At 52.2% G+C, this 16,354-nt stretch overlaps 1 protein-coding gene across 5 annotated transcripts in view; it reads right to left on the reverse strand.

The window, feature by feature from the left end:
• Positions 1-4,278: 4,278 nt before the first annotated feature.
• Positions 4,279-16,354, reverse strand: part of Atp2b2 (ATPase plasma membrane Ca2+ transporting 2) — a 131,047-nt gene continuing 118,971 nt past the window's right edge. For 4 of the 5 annotated variants that reach the window (XM_077793544.1, XM_077793543.1, XM_026383009.2 and 1 more), the window contains 2 exons: positions 15,781-15,963; positions 4,279-7,372 (listed from right to left, as the gene is read on the reverse strand). In XM_077793544.1, the coding sequence (XP_077649670.1) occupies positions 7,061-7,372; positions 15,781-15,963 (495 nt within the window). In that variant the 3' untranslated portion in view covers positions 4,279-7,060. Of the gene's footprint in view, positions 7,373-10,130; positions 10,186-13,772; positions 13,945-15,780; positions 15,964-16,354 lie in introns of all 5 variants that reach the window. The other variant, XM_026383010.2, reaches the window with a different exon arrangement.

The raw sequence follows: 16,354 nt of genomic DNA on the forward strand, positions 1-16,354 counted from the left end.
GGACTCGGAAGCTCTAGGGCGTTAGCTATCCTGACCTAGCCGTCCCTTTTCCTGAGACCTAGAAGTGAAAGCATTAATAATGGCAGCTTCACGGGCCCCTCGGCGGTTCTGGGTATGACCGGCTTTTTGATGAATATTGGAAGATGATTAATTTTGTGGGGGTTGATTGGACTGGTCTTAGCTCTTCATTTTTGGTCCTTCCTAAGGACCACCCTGCCGTCCCTAAGCCCCAGGACCTATGACTTTAGAGACTCCAAATTTCCCCTTGCAAACGGAAAGCCTGCGATCTGTGAGGCTGGCTGGCTTATCAGGTAGATTCCCCCAGGCGTGGAGGGACCTCAGCCAAACTCCTGTGTCTGGAGTCCAGGAGTCCAACCCTCAGTGTCCCCAACTCCTCCTAGATGCCTGGCTTCCCCAAGGGAGGGCAGCCAAGGATCGCTCCACAAGCACGTGGAGAATTCCGCACTGCAGGACAGAGCCTGGGCCACACATGGTCTAGGCCTGGGCCCACTCAAGTACTAGGGGGCAAGCAGCTTACAGGGGAGCCTTGCTTTCTTTAGGGAGTCATAGTCCTTCAGTTTCCTCTGTAGAAACTGGGGCTAAGAGTCCTGCTCAGTGATGTCCCCAGGAAGACGTTGATAGGCACAAGCTGTCAAGGAGCATTGGAGAGGAGGCCAGGGGAGTTCCCTGTTAAGTAAGCCTCAGGAAGCAAGCCAGTCTTCTACCCCCACCCCAGCTTCTGAGATTTATTTCTCTCCAATGAAGAAATATTGCGGGGGCATGAGGGGGTGGTTCTTTTTTTAAAATATTTTTTTTTTAGTTAAAGATGGACACAATATCTTTATTTTATTTATTTATTTTTATGTGGTGCTGAGGATTGAACCCAGTGCCCCAGTGCCTCACATGGGCGGGGCACACACTCTGCCAAGCTCCTGCATCTACAACCCCAGCCCAGAGGGAGTGGTTCTTAGGGTAGAGCAGGGAACACAGCGGAGGGGGACCTGTTGGTCTCCTGTTCTTCAAGGGATCCCTAGTCTTGGTTGGGTAGTTGCACCACTGATCTTCTGGGTGATAGGTCAATTCTTTCTGAGCCAGTGGGAAATTGGCATAGAGGCATATTAGATATAATTTAAATATAATGCAGCAGCGTAGTCGTTATTGATGGAATTTCCTGGTGTAAACATTGAGGTTGAAGAAACAGAAAATTTGGGACAAACAATGGGTATGTATTTTACTCATATTTGTACTCACAAGATATTTGTGAGTGGGACTGAAAGACTTTGTTATAGAGAATTTTAGGTGCTGACCCTGGCATCAAGATGGACAGGTATCAGTATCACACCTCTTGCTTATTATATAGGCAAATCTTTCATTCACCTCTCTGAGCTGCTGTTTCCGTCTCTGGAAAGTAGGAAATATAATACAGGTTGAGTATCTCTTACCTGAAATGCTTGGGACCAGAAATGTTTGATTTTTTGGGATATGGAAAATTCACATATTCATAACGAGATGGTTTGGGGACGGGACCCAAATCTAAACACAAACACTTTTATGTAGTATTTTTAATAAATTTTTGCATGAAGTGAAGTTTTGTGGTGTGAAATTTTTACTCATGATGTTATATCAGCATCCAAAACATCTTTGTTTTTTTCCAAAACATCTTTGGATTAGGGATGCTCAACCTGTAATGCCGCTTCTGAGAACTGATGTTAAATAAATGAACCTTGGATATGTAATTACTTGGAAGTAGGATGGGCCAGTGGTTCTTGTTCTAAGCATCAGTTCAACCCGAGAAGAGCTGGGATTGTGTGTGTATAAACCTCAGCTTTTGAAGCAACATTGAGAATTGTTTCTCAATCTGGGAATATTCTCCTTCTCTTCCGATGCTCAGCAGAGCTTGGCAAAGTTCAGACTCCCTCTGTCTTCCCCCTCCCCAGTGGAAGATGCCACCTATATCCTATGTCTGTATTTCCCATCTCCTCCCTCTGGTTAATCCCAGACCCCAAGTCATTCTAGCTTTCTCTAACCTGTGCCCTTCACCTCCCAGTCCCTTTGGCCCAGAGTTTCTTTATATCCTCTGGAGGCCTTTCCCCCCATTCTCTCTGAGATGGTCACGTTAAGTTTGCCTCCTTCATTGGGTAGGTGGTCAAAAGGTGCGACCTAGTAGAGGGAGAGCAAAGTGTCCTTCCCAACCAGGGGCTTGATTTCCCCAAATTTAAACCCACAGAGGGTGGGGACCCAGCTGTCCTTCAGAAAAAGGCTTTGTGATGGGAAGCATGCCTGCATTTCCACGTGTGCATTTATTGTTATTGCTCAGTATAGTGTTGAAAAGGCAGACAAATCCCATTAGTTACAAAGAGCACAAGCCAGAGATACAGAGAAATAAAGAGTGTACAGTAAGAGCACAGTCTCTTCCCAGCCCCGATTGTCCCAGAGCCCCCCCCCCCCCCCAGAGCCCGGGCAGCTTATGGAAGCTGGAGGCGGCACCAGTCCCTCACTACTCTATTATAAAAGATGTGCACACAAGAGTTAGCAAGTGTGGCGACCCCCGAGAGGAACGGCTCGGGAGGGAGAGCACCACAGACATTACAAAACAGACTGAGGGGCTGAGGGGTGGCCCCGAGAAGCCTCAAATCTCTTGTTTTTTTGGAGGGGGTGGTGATGGCAGCTGCCCAGGGCCTGGGATCTTTCCCCCCCTGCTCCGTCTCCTGCCTTTTGGGTGGTGGGATCTCTACATTTAAATCAGGAGAGCTTGATTTGGAACCTGGAAAAGTCCTGGGGTTTCCTGTTGTCCCAGTATGGCCTTGGCTCTGGGAGACCCTAAAGCCTTCAGGAAGCAGCCCTTCCCTGCCAGATCCTCTCAAGTGGGGTTCAGATGTTGCTGCAGGAAAGATTTGAGGGGGAGGCTCGTCAGATGCACCAGGTTGGCAGCCTCCGGTAGGCAGAACAGGAATGGGGTGAGGGGAGGAAGGGCACAGAGAACATCCGGGCAAGAAACTTCTGTATCTCACAGGCGCTGAAGCTCTGAATTAAATAAGAGGGGATCCCCCCACTCTCTGAAAAAACAAAAACACCTGAAATAAAATAACCAAAAACAAGTTCAGGAAGTGGAGACATGAACAAACGTTTCTCCCATGAACAGTACAGCGTGGGCCCCACATTCTCTCCGAGCTCACCCTCATAGCTCTGGGTCTAGGAGAACCCCTTTTTATCTTCTGATGATTGGCGGAAGATGGAGGGTCCACCTCTGCATGATCATGAAGTGACTTTGGTTCCTAAGCTAAGGCTGGGTGGGGGCTCAGTGGATTCTTCCTCACAACTCCTAGGCCTGGGCAACAGGTGAAATGACAGGAGGGACATCAGGCTTCCTTCGATATTCAGGATTCCACTTTTGTCCCTTCTGACAGGACACACTGTATTTAGTGACCCTGGGGAGCAGGAATTACAATGTGGGGAGAGGGATGGCACATAGGGTGACAGGACCCAGGATCTGGGCTGGGAAGAGGGCAGAAGATGGAGGTCTTGGCAGATTTTTAACATTACCTCAGAAGAATAGATGAGAGAATAACTAGGAGATTTTGTTCAAGTAGGGTGAAGGAGACTCACCCTGCCACAGAATAAAACATTCCAAAGTGACAGTAAGCAAAACAGTGTGGCTGGTGCCAGAGGAGACATCCAGATGAGGGAATAGAAGAGAAATTGCAGAAATAGGCCCAAGACTACATAGGACGTCAGGAGGGATAGACGCACCATTTTAACACAGTTGGGCAGAGGGGCTCTTGAGTGACAAGGTTCAGAGTCCTGGCTCAAGAGCAATGTGCTCTCAGAAGCAGGGTGCCCCCGCTCTTGCCAGTTCTATGCTGGGGTTGAGACACAGGGCCCTGGTGAGGGTTGCTGGAGCATTGGGGGCTGCTCCTGAGTTAGAGAAAGCCCCATATTGCAGGAAGAGCCCTCCCTTCCCTCCTCCAAAGGTAGGTCAACCTGTAGCATCAGGAGTCACTGAACACGTCTCTGTCTTTCCCTCATCTCTTTTGAGTTGGGGAGCTTAGATCTCAGAACTACCCCTCCTACCTTCTCCTAGAGCCTGGGTCTACAGGACAGGACAGAAACAGAGTGTGTAGTCCAAATTAGAACAGCATAATTTACACAGTATATATTTACTATGTTCTGCTTGATTGGTGTTTCTTTTTCTTTTCTTTTTTTCCTGAAACCACATCTCAGAACCACACTGTAGGAGTCAGAAGAGTCGGCAATTGAAAGCATACCCATTGCATAGTATTAAATGAACAGAGACGGTGAGTTCTTTATTTACAATTATTGTCTAGATAAAAAAATTCATAAAAACAGATGAATGGTCATAAATTATTTACCCCCTAATGGGGTGATCTGCCAAACGTACCCCATGCTGCTAGATATAGGACGCAGAGTGCAAGCTTTGTATACTACAGTGAGTTGTGACAAACCAACCATTTCCTGTGTGCGTGCGTGTGTGGATGTGTGCAAGTTGGAGAGTGAGGGGTCTGTGTGTGCGATTGTCCATCATTCCTGACGAGAGGAGACCAGACGCCCATGTGGGGCCTCCCTGGTGGCTTCCGTGGATCCCTGTCACCCCAGCTGGGATCTGCTCAGAGCACCCCTCCCATTTGCCTTGCATCCCGGCTCCAGGAGCACAGGGGAGTCTGGTGAGCAAGTACGACCATCCTGATATCATGGAATGAGGTCACAGAGATGTGATTGAACAAAGAAGGGGAAGATGGGAAAAAACGTGAGAAAGGAAAACTCCAAGAGAAACTACCATGTTCCAGGGCTGCCCCATGTTTCCTGCGTGCCGGTCTCTCCTTCCTCGGAGGAGCGAGTAGGCTGGCTTTGGTGGTGTTTATACTAGAATCCAATAAGCACATCCGAGGGTGGTGTTTCCTCTGCTGGATACATTCAGAGAGACTTCTTAGCGACACTCAGGCGATGCTCTTTTGCACGGAAGGTCCTCCTTAGAGAAAGATTTTGCCAGGTGGGATGGGCTGACTTTGAACCCTAAAGCTGTCAGGTTTTTCCACAGCTGTGCAGACACGGGCCCTCCCAGCTGACTATGGCTCTTTTCCCGGTGGCTCTCATCTTGGTAGTGGAAGAGTTCTCTGGGCCTGGAGAAGGGGCAGGGGCCAGGCGGACACGAAATGACTGTGGGGAAGGGTCAGCGTGAGGAATGGACTTTGCAAGCGAGGCGGGAAGTGTTTGGTTTTCCTTGAAGCATGGGACATCATCGATCATGGTATTCAAAATGTCTTTTGCACTGTACAAGTTTATGGAAAAAGATTGTATGCTGAAAAGTCTCAAAGCAAACTTTGTATTAAATACAAAAGTTCTTTTATGAAAAAAGCTGAGACCCACAAAGTGCTTAGCAGTTAAGAGGCCGACAGACAATTAAATAAGCTCTTATTAAGTGGGATTACTAGTGCTGTTATTGTCTTGGGGGGAAAATAGCCACCTTTTCTGACCTGTGATATGGGAGGGTTTCAGAATGGCTTTCTGTCTGGGGAAGCAAGACTTGCTGTTACAGGTTACAGTATATATTGTGGCTAAAGGAAGACAATTTGGTTTAAAAATCACACTGAATACATCTCAATATACACATCATAAGGTTCATTCGGATCTAAATAGTGCAGAGAAAAAGGCTATTCTTCTTCAAAAATAAAAATAAAAGCAGCAAGCCATACCGATCTTCATCCAGTGTGCCAACAGCTTATACGCTGCCATTTATAAGGAAATAAACTTCTAAATTACTAACTAAAAAAAAAAATCAACACAATAGCATTTATAATATTTCAACACTACCTCAACCTCTGTGCAGACAGCGCCAAAGACAACCTATTTTGGAAATGCTCTTGGTAAACTCAAGCGAGTTTCATTGAAAGAAAAGTCTTGAGCCAGTGCTTTTGACATCCTTGGGTTGTGACAGCTGCTGGTGCCACAAACCTAGGAAACCTTCTCTCTTCTCCCTTCGTCTACGGAGCCTGTGGCTGAACACCTCAGGATGGATCCTCGGTAGCATTTGGCTTCTGCCTGAGCCTCCCACGGTAGTGACGTCATTGAACGGAAATAGCAGGCAAAAATCAGAGCATGGCTATTGTAAAACATCGAGGATGCAATCCAGGGGAAGTGTCTGTTGGGCCGAGCGAGCTATTTTTATAGCATCTCAGCCACCAGTGTTCTTGAACCGTACAAATAGCCAAAGACATTATCTACAGGTTTGTAAACAAATTACATTCTTCTTTTAGGACATAAATAAGTTAAAATAGAGCAATTTAAGCAGAAACAAGGCAACATGCCGGCAAAGAAACTTTATATATCCATGTATATATATTTATATATATATATATATATATCTACCTATCTATATGGACGTATACAGTCTTGGAAAGTATACGTTGATATAGATACAAAGAAATGGATATAACCTCGTGAGTGTCTATGATGTTCTTCGGTTCCATTGGTGCAAATCTACTAGGCGAGTTAAGCTCTGCGATTTCAAAAAGTTATTAAATTAATCTATACAACTGAGACCATGCTGCGCAAGCATTTCAAAAACTCACAGACCAGTGGATCGGATAAATAGTCTCAGAAAAGAGTCCTGTTTGCAGTTCCCGCCTAAGAAAACAAACAAACAAAAAACCCCTCCCCCTCTCCAACCCCCCCAAAACCAAACAAGGGGAGGATGGAAAGTGTCCAGTACATTCATGCGGGGGGGACGTGGTGGCCGGGTGGGTGCATGGCTGGTTCATGTCTTGAGTGGGAGCCAAGAAAGGCTCCCTTTGGGATAACTGCTCACTCCTCCCAGAGGCCCCCCGGAACCCGGCCCTTGCCTCGAAGTGAAAAATTGTTCAAACAGCATCGCAGCCAGAGAAAGGTCTGTGGGTGGAAACGTCGGGTTTTCTCTCCAGTATTTGGTTTCCTGGGGTTGCTCCTTGCTGCGTGGGTGAGTCGGGTGCCTGGAGGGGTGGGTGCCCGGGAGCGGTGGCAGCGGGTCCCTTAGGGCGGGCCGGCGGGTGGGCAACAGGGTCCTCAGCTAAAGCGACGTCTCCAGGCTGTGAATGGGGCTCCCTGGACTTGAAGAGGTAGCTGATTTGCTCGTGTCGGTCGTCAGGTTGATCCCGCTGTCGATGGCGCTGTTGTTCTTGTTGAGCGATGACGGCGGGCTGGAGTTCTGCTTGAGCGCGGCATCTTCTTCCAGGTCGGTGTCGTCAATGAGGGGGATGTGGGGCTGTGAATCTTCGATCCGGAATTCAGGATGAGCCATGAAGTTATGGATGGAGGTTCGAGACTCGGGCTTTTCTAACCCTTCATAGAGAGAGCTACGGAACGCCTTCACGACGCGGATCTGCAAGGGAAGCACAGGGCTCAGGAGCAGCCCTGGGGCCTGTGGGGGCTCCGGGGGGGCTCAGAGGATGGGGCTGGAGGAGGGTGAGGGCAGCAGGCGGCTGGAGTCCACAGTCGCTGGGTGCTATGCGCATCGCAGGGAGGGAAGAATGGCAGAGGGGCTCAGGTGATGTGCATCCATGAGCTGGTTTTTAAAAATGGCTTTGGTTTTGGTCAGAACTACAGTATTAGGATAGGAGGAGTCATCAAGCACCATGAAAGAGATGCTGGGACACAGTGGTGAACGGAAGCATGGTCCACTCCAACGGGCACCCCGACCTAGTGAGAGACTGAGCCTGGTTAACTTGACAGCAGAGGTTCGACCATGCAGAAGGGAGTGGGGCGGGGGAAGAGACGGGGAAAGAGGAGAGGCTTTTTTTAAATATATATTATTAATTTTAAAAATAAACCAAAAAACCCCAAAAAACCACACACAGTAAAGAAACCAAACCACATGGAACAGGTTACGTGTCACACAGTAAAGGAACAGGAAGGAGAGACGGCTGGATGAGCGGGGATGAGAGAGGACACACGAGGCCAAACAGAGAACGGGGACATCAAACTGAGGCAGCAAAGCGGATGAAGCCAGCTCAGGTCTTTCTGAGGCGCAGAGCAGAGGCAGCCAGAAAGCACGAAGGAGCCGCAGATGGATGACATTCAGGGGCAGGGAGCATGCCACAGCAGGATCAGGAAACCACACAGCACACACAGACGGACACACGGCTACACTTGGAAGCCTGGACAATGTGAACAAGATCGTTTGTACCCAGCGTTTCTTTCCTTCATGCATTTGGGAGGTAAACACTCGAGTATAGACTCACAGCCCTGGCCAGTCAGTGGAGCTTGCTTTGGTGGTGGTGGGGGGTTCTCTGGTTTCCTGGGGTGTTTTGTTCATTTCTTTATTTGTGCTTTGAAAACACAAAACCAAAAAATGAGGCCAGAAGCAGATGGCCATGCCCAGCCTCCCCGGGCAGTTCCAGGGGGCGTGTACTGTGTTTCTTGTCAGTGGTGAGCCACACAACGAGGCTCAGCCTCCTCTAAAGATTGGAAGGAGGCTGCTCATTGGGTCTTCAAGGACAGTGGACGGGGACTTGGAAGTAGGAAGAGACCCAAGTGTGGGCTCTGGCTCTGCTGCCTTTTGTGCCTTGGCTGTGGGGGACCCACACTGTCTCTCTGGTCATGCTCTGTCCTGCCTTACAGGGTGCAGAGGGGCAGGACCCTCACCTGGGAGAGAGATGTCCCCTCTCTGGGCTCTTGGGAGAGGGAACATGCCTGTCACCTCAGGGGACTGATGGGCCTTGGGACAAAGGTGCCTTGTGCTCTCTTCCCAGCCCCAACTCAGAGCAGAGTGAGAGGTGGAGGAAACACGGTGGCTGGGTATGGAGTGTGTATGGGGGGGTGGGGCCGAGAGGCAGGGCCTTGGTGACACCTCCAGCCTGCAGGGAAGCAGAGGACCGTGGAGATGGTTGTGGGGAGGCCCTAGAAGTCCCAGACTGAGCTCCCGGCTGACCGAGGGCTGGCTCCTCTGATGGCATGGTGTGGCAGCCTGTTCCCTGGGGGTGAATTTTCTGGGTGCCTCTGGTTGGTGATTCTACGTGTCCTAACTGAGGCGTATTTCCCTGTTTCAGGGGGAGGGCTTCTATAGCTCTCATGTGCGCTCTGCCTTCTGAGGACGAACACAGGGAGAGTTAACTTGGGTTCTGCTGTCGTCCTTCTTGGTCTGGTGCCAGGTCACCCCGTTTGGCTCTGTCCTCCCCCCGGAGTTCCCCTCTGCTGTGGGCCATCAGTTATCAGTGCTGACTTCCGCATGTTTTCTAAGGAGCATCTCTGTCTCTCCAGAGTCCCTCCAGAGTCCAGCACTTGCTGGAATCATGCTTTAAATCAGAGGCAACAGATGCCAAGCAAGAGTTGGCCAGACACCGCATTAGTGCTGGCACTTTGTGATGGCCCTCTTGGCTGCCCTGACTTCCGTATTGGTGGCTCTGTAGAGATGATAAATACTCGGATCTCTGGATATTTGGGCCATCACACCATTGACTGAGAGAAAATGGCAGAACAAAACAAAAAGTCCTCAGTTTTCTCATCTGTGAAATGGGAGTGATCAGTGTCACTGGCACTGCCCTAGTGCATGTGCTTTCTGAGGCTGATGTGCAATGAGATGCCGGCTGGAGCACTTGGTACATGTGTGGGGGAAGGGGACAGTGGCAGGCCCCTGTCATGTGACTGACAACGCAGAGGGGATGACACACAATGAGATGAGGCCCTTCCACCCTCCCCCTGGCATGGAGACAACAGAAATAATGAACTGCTCTGGACAAGACTGTGGGGACAAGACTTTTCGGGACACCCCGCCACGGCCATCTCAAGTCTCCACTTCGGTTCTCTCTGTGGCTGAAATGGAAAAAAATATATATGGGAAGAAAAAAAAATGCTCTTCCATCTCCCCTCCCTGCCTGCCGTGGAGATGGGACTTGGGGGCAGAAGCCAAGTTTGGGTACAGGGACCAGGAAAGAGGAAGGGCCCAGTGGGCGGGATTCAGCTGGTGTGGCTTGGTCAGCACAGGGCACCTGGCGCTACAGGAGGGCTCTGGGGGATGCACAGGCCCCGCTCTGAGACGGTTCCGGGGTTCCACATACTCGAATGTTTACCCGGCTTCAAGGAAGCCAAGAGTCTGGGATTGATTCACATTCATTTCAGGCTCAAGGTTAAAGACTCACAACCTGTTTTAATTTCACTCTCTCTTGCTGAACTCTGTGTCCAGGGTTCTCTAGCCCTCTAGGGAAACAAACACACGGCATATTCAGACAGTGGAGAGGTCTGGGGCCCCCCCAACCCAGAAGCAAGCCATTTTCTCACCAACCCAAGTCGCTCTAAATGAGTTACCAAAATGCTAAAGAGAGGTCCAGCTTTCTGTCCTCCTCCTTGTCTTGATTTCTCTTCCTCACTGTACCATCCTTGCCCTAGCAGTCCTCAAAACCAGGACAGGTGGTCCCCTGTCTGTCTAGGGAGGCATGGTGTCCAAAATGTGGCCCAGGCCTGGCTCACAAGTGGGTCTGAAGGAGCAGGAATTCACTGATGAACACAGAACCTGCTACAGACTTGCTCGGGACAAAGATGGCTTGAGATGAGTTAGGATTTGAGGGGGAGAAGGGGAAGAAGAGGCCACCGTGCAGCCTGGCGTTTGAATGGGGTTCTGGTCACGAGTGGGAAGTCATGCTGCGTCTCGTTCCCTGCCAGGCTGGGGGACTTTTCCTGGTGAATCTGTGGGTGTGGGCGCCCGCTGTGGAATGAAAGTTCAGCCTCCGTGCCTCCAGGTCTGTGGACCTGTCTGGGAAGTGATGGGACGGTGAGGGGACAGACTTCCTGCCACTCCTTTGCTGTGGGTGTCTGTCAGTGTCTTCCTCTGTTCCATTAACATGCTGGTAGACTGTCCTTTCTTCCTAGTCATTTTGTGACAGGATCTTGCTAAAGTTGTCCAGGCTGGTGATCAACTCTTGTTGGCCTAGGGACAGTGGTTTGACTTCTCTAGGGGCACACAGACTGCAGCTCTCTGTGCCTCAGCAGGCCCATGGCCATCTTTGCTGAAGAGCCCCCAACGTGTAGATCCTGCTTTAAGGGGGCAGCCCCTGTCTATCCACCCAATGGGGCTCTGCTGCTGTGCCCTGGACACTTGATGCAAACCTCCCTGTGGGCAGGAAACATTTTGGCTTCTCAAGGGACCTTGCCTCATATCTAGAGGGTCCTCAGAGTCCTTGGAGACCAGAGGAGGTGACATTGTTATGGAAACTATTCAAGCAAAGGACGAGGGATGTTTACTTAGTGTTTGCACAGTGACCCTCATGACCAAATGTATATGTTGAGACTATAGACGTTGGGATCCCTCTTGGAGCCAGTGCCCTTGGGCAAGAAGATGGTGAGGTTCTTTTTGGGATCCTATGCCCTTCTGGGACCCAGTTATCGGCTGGACTCTAAAACAAGAGGGTAGGAACGCTAGGTTCCTGGCGATGGGCTTGGGTGAGGGAGTTGGTGTGACCAACCCCACTGGGGCTTCTGGGAGAATGAGGGGTCAGGGGTGAGGACCAGTAGGTCAGCTTTGGGACAGCCTCTGCCTAAGCTCCATTCAGAGGCTTTTTCCAAAGTTGAGGTCAGTTGGGATAAGGGGGGCTGATCTGGGCTGGAGGGAGTTTAAAAGTGGGAATAATGTGCATTTCTCTGAAGGAACAGTGCTGTCCCATTACTGGCCTCCTTCAATGGTTTTACAAATGACACAAAAGAAGAGTGAGAAGGAGGCGTGGAGGTGTGAGAGGACTGAGCTTTCTTCTTGATCATGAGGGCTAAGCTGAGGGACTAAACCCAGGGAAGGTCTGCCAAGGCTGTGTGGGTGCCCAGGAGTGTTGGGTGAGTTCTGTCCTGGCTGGTGCAAAGCACTGTGCTTCAAGAAAGAGGCTGAAAGAGGCCAGGCAAAGTGGCACATCCCTGGGATCTCAGTGGCCAGGGAGGCTCAGGCAGGAGGATCACAAGTTCAAGGCCAGCCTTAGCAACTTAGCAAGGCCCTGTCTCAAAAATAAAAAATATAAAAAGCAGGGCTGAGGATGTGGCTCAGTGGTTAAAGGGAATGGAAAAAAGAACTGAGCTTGTACCCAGGAGCCACAGTCCTGGCAATCAGGGTCACCCAGAGCAACTCTGGAGTCACCAACAGGGGCATCTCCGTGCCAGAACACTTGGTGACTGCACTTCTAGACAGGTGGGGTGCTGCGCAAGGCCAAAGTTAAGCTACTACAGGGACAGGAAGGAGTAGAACAGTCATCTGGGTGAAGGTCACCCACTGAGGTGAGGGCTTTGGTCTGAAGGCCAGAGAGGGTGGGACCAAAGTGTTTCCTGCCCAGAGGGAGCCTGGCCGTGATCTCCTAGGGACGGCACCTTATGGGAACGTGACTCAGACACCATCTGCTTACATACGTGTCCACATCCCCTGGCGCATCTGGTCACCCCATCTCTGTGTTTTTGTGCTAATGAATGAACATTTTCTGCATCCTTCCTGCAGTCTTGTGAACTGGGCAGGAGATGAGTGCAGGCCATGGACAGGATCAGGTTCTTTGTGGTCATATGGAATAGCTCCCACACCACACCCAAGTCCTTCCTGCTGGGGAGGGCGGAGTGTTGCGGCTGCTGTGGTTTTGGGTGCAGGTAGGGGCGCTTCATGAAGCATCAAGAGGTAAGGCCCGGAGTCTGTTTCCCTCTGTCTGATGGGAACACCGGACCCAGGGACTCCCTTGAGTGTGGGGGGGTCTACTGGAGACAAAACCAGGGAGCATCTGGGAAATACAGACTGACTCCTTCTGGGGCCTAAAGTCACGGAGAAGCCAGGAAATCCAGAGATGAGAGATGAGGGACTCGGGTCAGAAGAGGCAGCATGAGGAGCGGAGGAGAGAGATGAAGGAGGGGGTCACAGTCCCAGGCTATCCCTCAGACCCTCAGATAAAGAAGGACAAGATGCCAAAGGTTAGACCTGAATGCTCCGAGCCTGCTGGCACCCAGAAGAGATGTGAGACATGCCCCATGCCCATGGGCAGGAGCCTTGTCTTTTCCAGGAAGGGGTCAGAAATTTAGTGTGTCCCAACTTCTAGTAGGGAACAGTGTTTCTAAGTCCCCTGATGCCATCAGATGGGCAAGGGGAGGGACATTCTAGAAGGGAGATTTCAGAAATTTGGGACCCCTGACTGATGGTGACCTGTGGCCTACAGTGACCTCTTGGCTTGTCTGTCCCTCTTGGTCATGACTTCCCACACTGTTAGGTATCATCTGATCATCTGGGAAACCCGAGATGACATGACCTCCTCTTGGTGGGGTCCCACTGTGACCCCTGAGGGGCTTTTACCCTGACCCACAGTACCCATTGCTTGACTTTGACTGCAAGATTGTGACCTGTAGGCCAACTCTGACCCTGGTCCTCACGGGCTAGGCTTTTGCTGACAAAGGACAACTAAACTAGATGACACTCTGGCCAGCTCTGTGACTGCCTGTCATGGCCTCTGGGACCTGTGGTGGACTGAGACCATTAGATCACTGAAACCCAAACCCTCCTGACCGCTGGTGATCCTCTGACTCAGACCTTTGGACTGCTGTGACCCTAACGACACCGACTGGTTGGTTGTAACCCCTGGACCCAGCTGACCCTGGCCTCCTGAGTGACTGGCTATGACCTCCTGACCAACTGGGACCCTCTTCAGTGGTAGAGACCCCTTAGCCCCCTGGGCCTGACGTGACCAGCTGCCCCCCACGTCCTCTGGCACCCCTGCCCCTGCCCGCCCCGGGGGTTGGCGTTGGTGGCGCCAGCAGAGGCGGTAAGGAGTCACACTCACGCCCAGCTGCAGCAGGAGGAAGGCTGGTCGGAGAGGAAAGAGCATTGGACAACGACACGCGACTAGGGCTAGAGAGATTGGCTACGTCCTGGCTCTGGCTGGTGACGGAGGACTGTCTCCGCAGGGCCCCCTGAAAGGAGGCCCCGCTCTTGAATGTATTGACTACTTCAATCTGCAACGGAGGAGAGAACGAGACAAGTTGCGAGAAGAACGGACACGACAGCTACACAACTGACAGGCGCAAGGTCACGAGAACAGCCGCAGCCACGGCGACAACGACAACGTCACTTAAATCAAAACAAAAAATACCAGACACACTCCAAGGCTCTGAAAGATGTCTGCTCGGCTCCGGGCCCATCGGTAGGCCCCAGGGTCCCCGGGAGGACACAGGGTTCCAGCCTCTCCCCTGTGCTAAGGGCTGGGGACCGTGGCTGGGGGAGGCTGGGGGAGGCTGGGGGTGAGCATGCTGTTTGGCCGGAAGAGTAGCTGCTCAGCCTCCCTGGGCCAGGCCTGGAGCCAAGAGCATTGTGGTGGGGGCCTTGGGGTGGGCAAACCTTGGTCCAAATTCTGGCTTTTGTCACTTACTAGCTAGGTGACCTTGGGCAAGTCCCCTGTCTGAGTCCTGTTTCTTGTCCTTAAGAAGGGGCAAAGCCATCTACCTGGCAGGCTTATCTGCAAACAGCAAACACCAGGCCCACGTTAGTGCTCAGGAAGAGGCGGGAATGGAGGTGCTCTGCTCATGCCCACTTTAGAAACTACACTCTTTGGTCCCTCCAGCAATCTGGAGACCTGCAGGGCAATGACAGTCGCAGGGCTGGAGCCACCGGATGCTCTGCCCCCACAGGAAGTGGGGCCACTGGGGTCCTGGCTAGGGAAGGGGGTGCCCAGGCTGCATCAGGTGGCTCTGGGTCTGAAACCCACTCCCTGTCCCATCCGGGTCATGCCATCTCAGCAGAAGGGCCATCTCAGGGGCTGAGTGGCTTCTAGAACTGGGGAGGCAGACCCACCTGTCCTCTCAGGCCATAAAGGTCAAATGAGATGAGGTTTGGGACTGGCACTGTGGGGTGAGAAGTGGCCCAGGGGAGCCACCTGCCGCACAGGACAGAAATGAAGTTGCTAGTCCACTTCTGGAGACCGAGGTGCAGCGGTGGCTCTTTGCCAAGCTTTCCCAGAGGGTCAGGGAGGGATCAAGGACGACCTCCCCAGCTGGAGTGCCCCTGGTGGTCTCTCAGGTCAGGAGGCCTCTCTCTTGGTTTCTTGGTCCCCTTTTGACCCCGACCTCACAGAATGGTGACAGCATGCCTGTGAACAGCCTCTGACTGGGGGAGGGGGCTCTGAGGCTTGTGCCTGGGGAGGGACATGGTTTTTACATGCCACATGGTGGCTCCCCATGCGTGTGCATGGCAGGCACGGGTGTGTCTGTGTACCTGGGGAGAGCCACCTTTGCTCCCCAGGGCCCCCTTAACCACCTGTGGGAGTCTGGGGAGTGTCTGGAGCCCTTGTGGGGACAGAGGATGGCGTGGGTCCATAAAGGTCTCACCCCGGGGCCCTGAGAAAACCTGAGGCAGCCCTGGCCTGTAGCTTCCACCCAGCCTTGCCCTACCCCTCCTGGTGGCCGTCCCCAGCCACCACAGTCCCCTCACTCACCTCAGCCCTCAGAGCTGCCCCTCCCACCCTCCCAAGGGACTTCTCCTGGAAACCCAGGGTGGGATCGACCCCTGCATTGTCTCCTGGGGGGGCCACGGTGTGATGGAGTCCTCCTGAGGAGGCTGCTCTGTCCTTGTAGCAGCATGAGTGTGTGTAAGGAGCGCCGTGTGCGAGTAGCTGGTGACACAGTGAGGGCTGGTCTGGGACCTTACAATGCTCTTTGCAGGGTGCTATGAAAGCCCCCTGGGCCTGTCTGTGGCCACCCTCGGTGCCAGAGCCACCTCTGGGAGTGGCAGGCACACACTGACCTCTGCCACCACCTGCCAGCAAGGCCTGGGCCCCACCCTGGAGCTTCCTGTACCTGTGTCTGAATCCGATTCAGGCCCCGGAACCACAGGATCTGGCCGCGGCGCAGCTCCCTCTCCGCGTGGTCGATCTCCTCCACGTCCTCGTTGAGCTCCTCCTCAGGGATCTCCTCCTTCTGCGTGAGCCTGCCTGCCTCCTTCAGGAACTTGAGCCTGCTCGTGGGGATGGTGGCGATGACCTGCAAGGGACACCACCCAGCAGGGGTTCAGGGCAGCCTGTCCTTCCAGCTTCTCCTCCACTTCCTCTCCCTCCTCCTCTACCAGCTCGTCCAGCCCCAGGACCCACTTGCTCCTTAGCCCATCTCTCCCATCCCTTGGCTCAACCTTTTACAAGTTCTTGTTAACTTGCTTTTTCACTCACTCGTCTAGACTCAGGGGCACAGTGGGACCTCTGGGCCTTTAGAAGTTGCCCAGATGTGACTTGGAAGACATCAGACTGTGCTGGTTGTGCAGCCCTGGGCAGGTCATGTACCCTCTCTGAGCTTTGGTTTCCCCATCAGCGAGGATGCAGCCGGGCGTGTAAGTTGCTGTGTAGACCTTCGCCTATGGCTGGCCCTCAGGTCTCCCGGG

The sequence above is a fragment of the Urocitellus parryii genome, chromosome 16, assembly GCF_045843805.1.
Source record: "Urocitellus parryii isolate mUroPar1 chromosome 16, mUroPar1.hap1, whole genome shotgun sequence".
NCBI classification, from domain to species: Eukaryota; Metazoa; Chordata; class Mammalia; order Rodentia; family Sciuridae; genus Urocitellus; species Urocitellus parryii.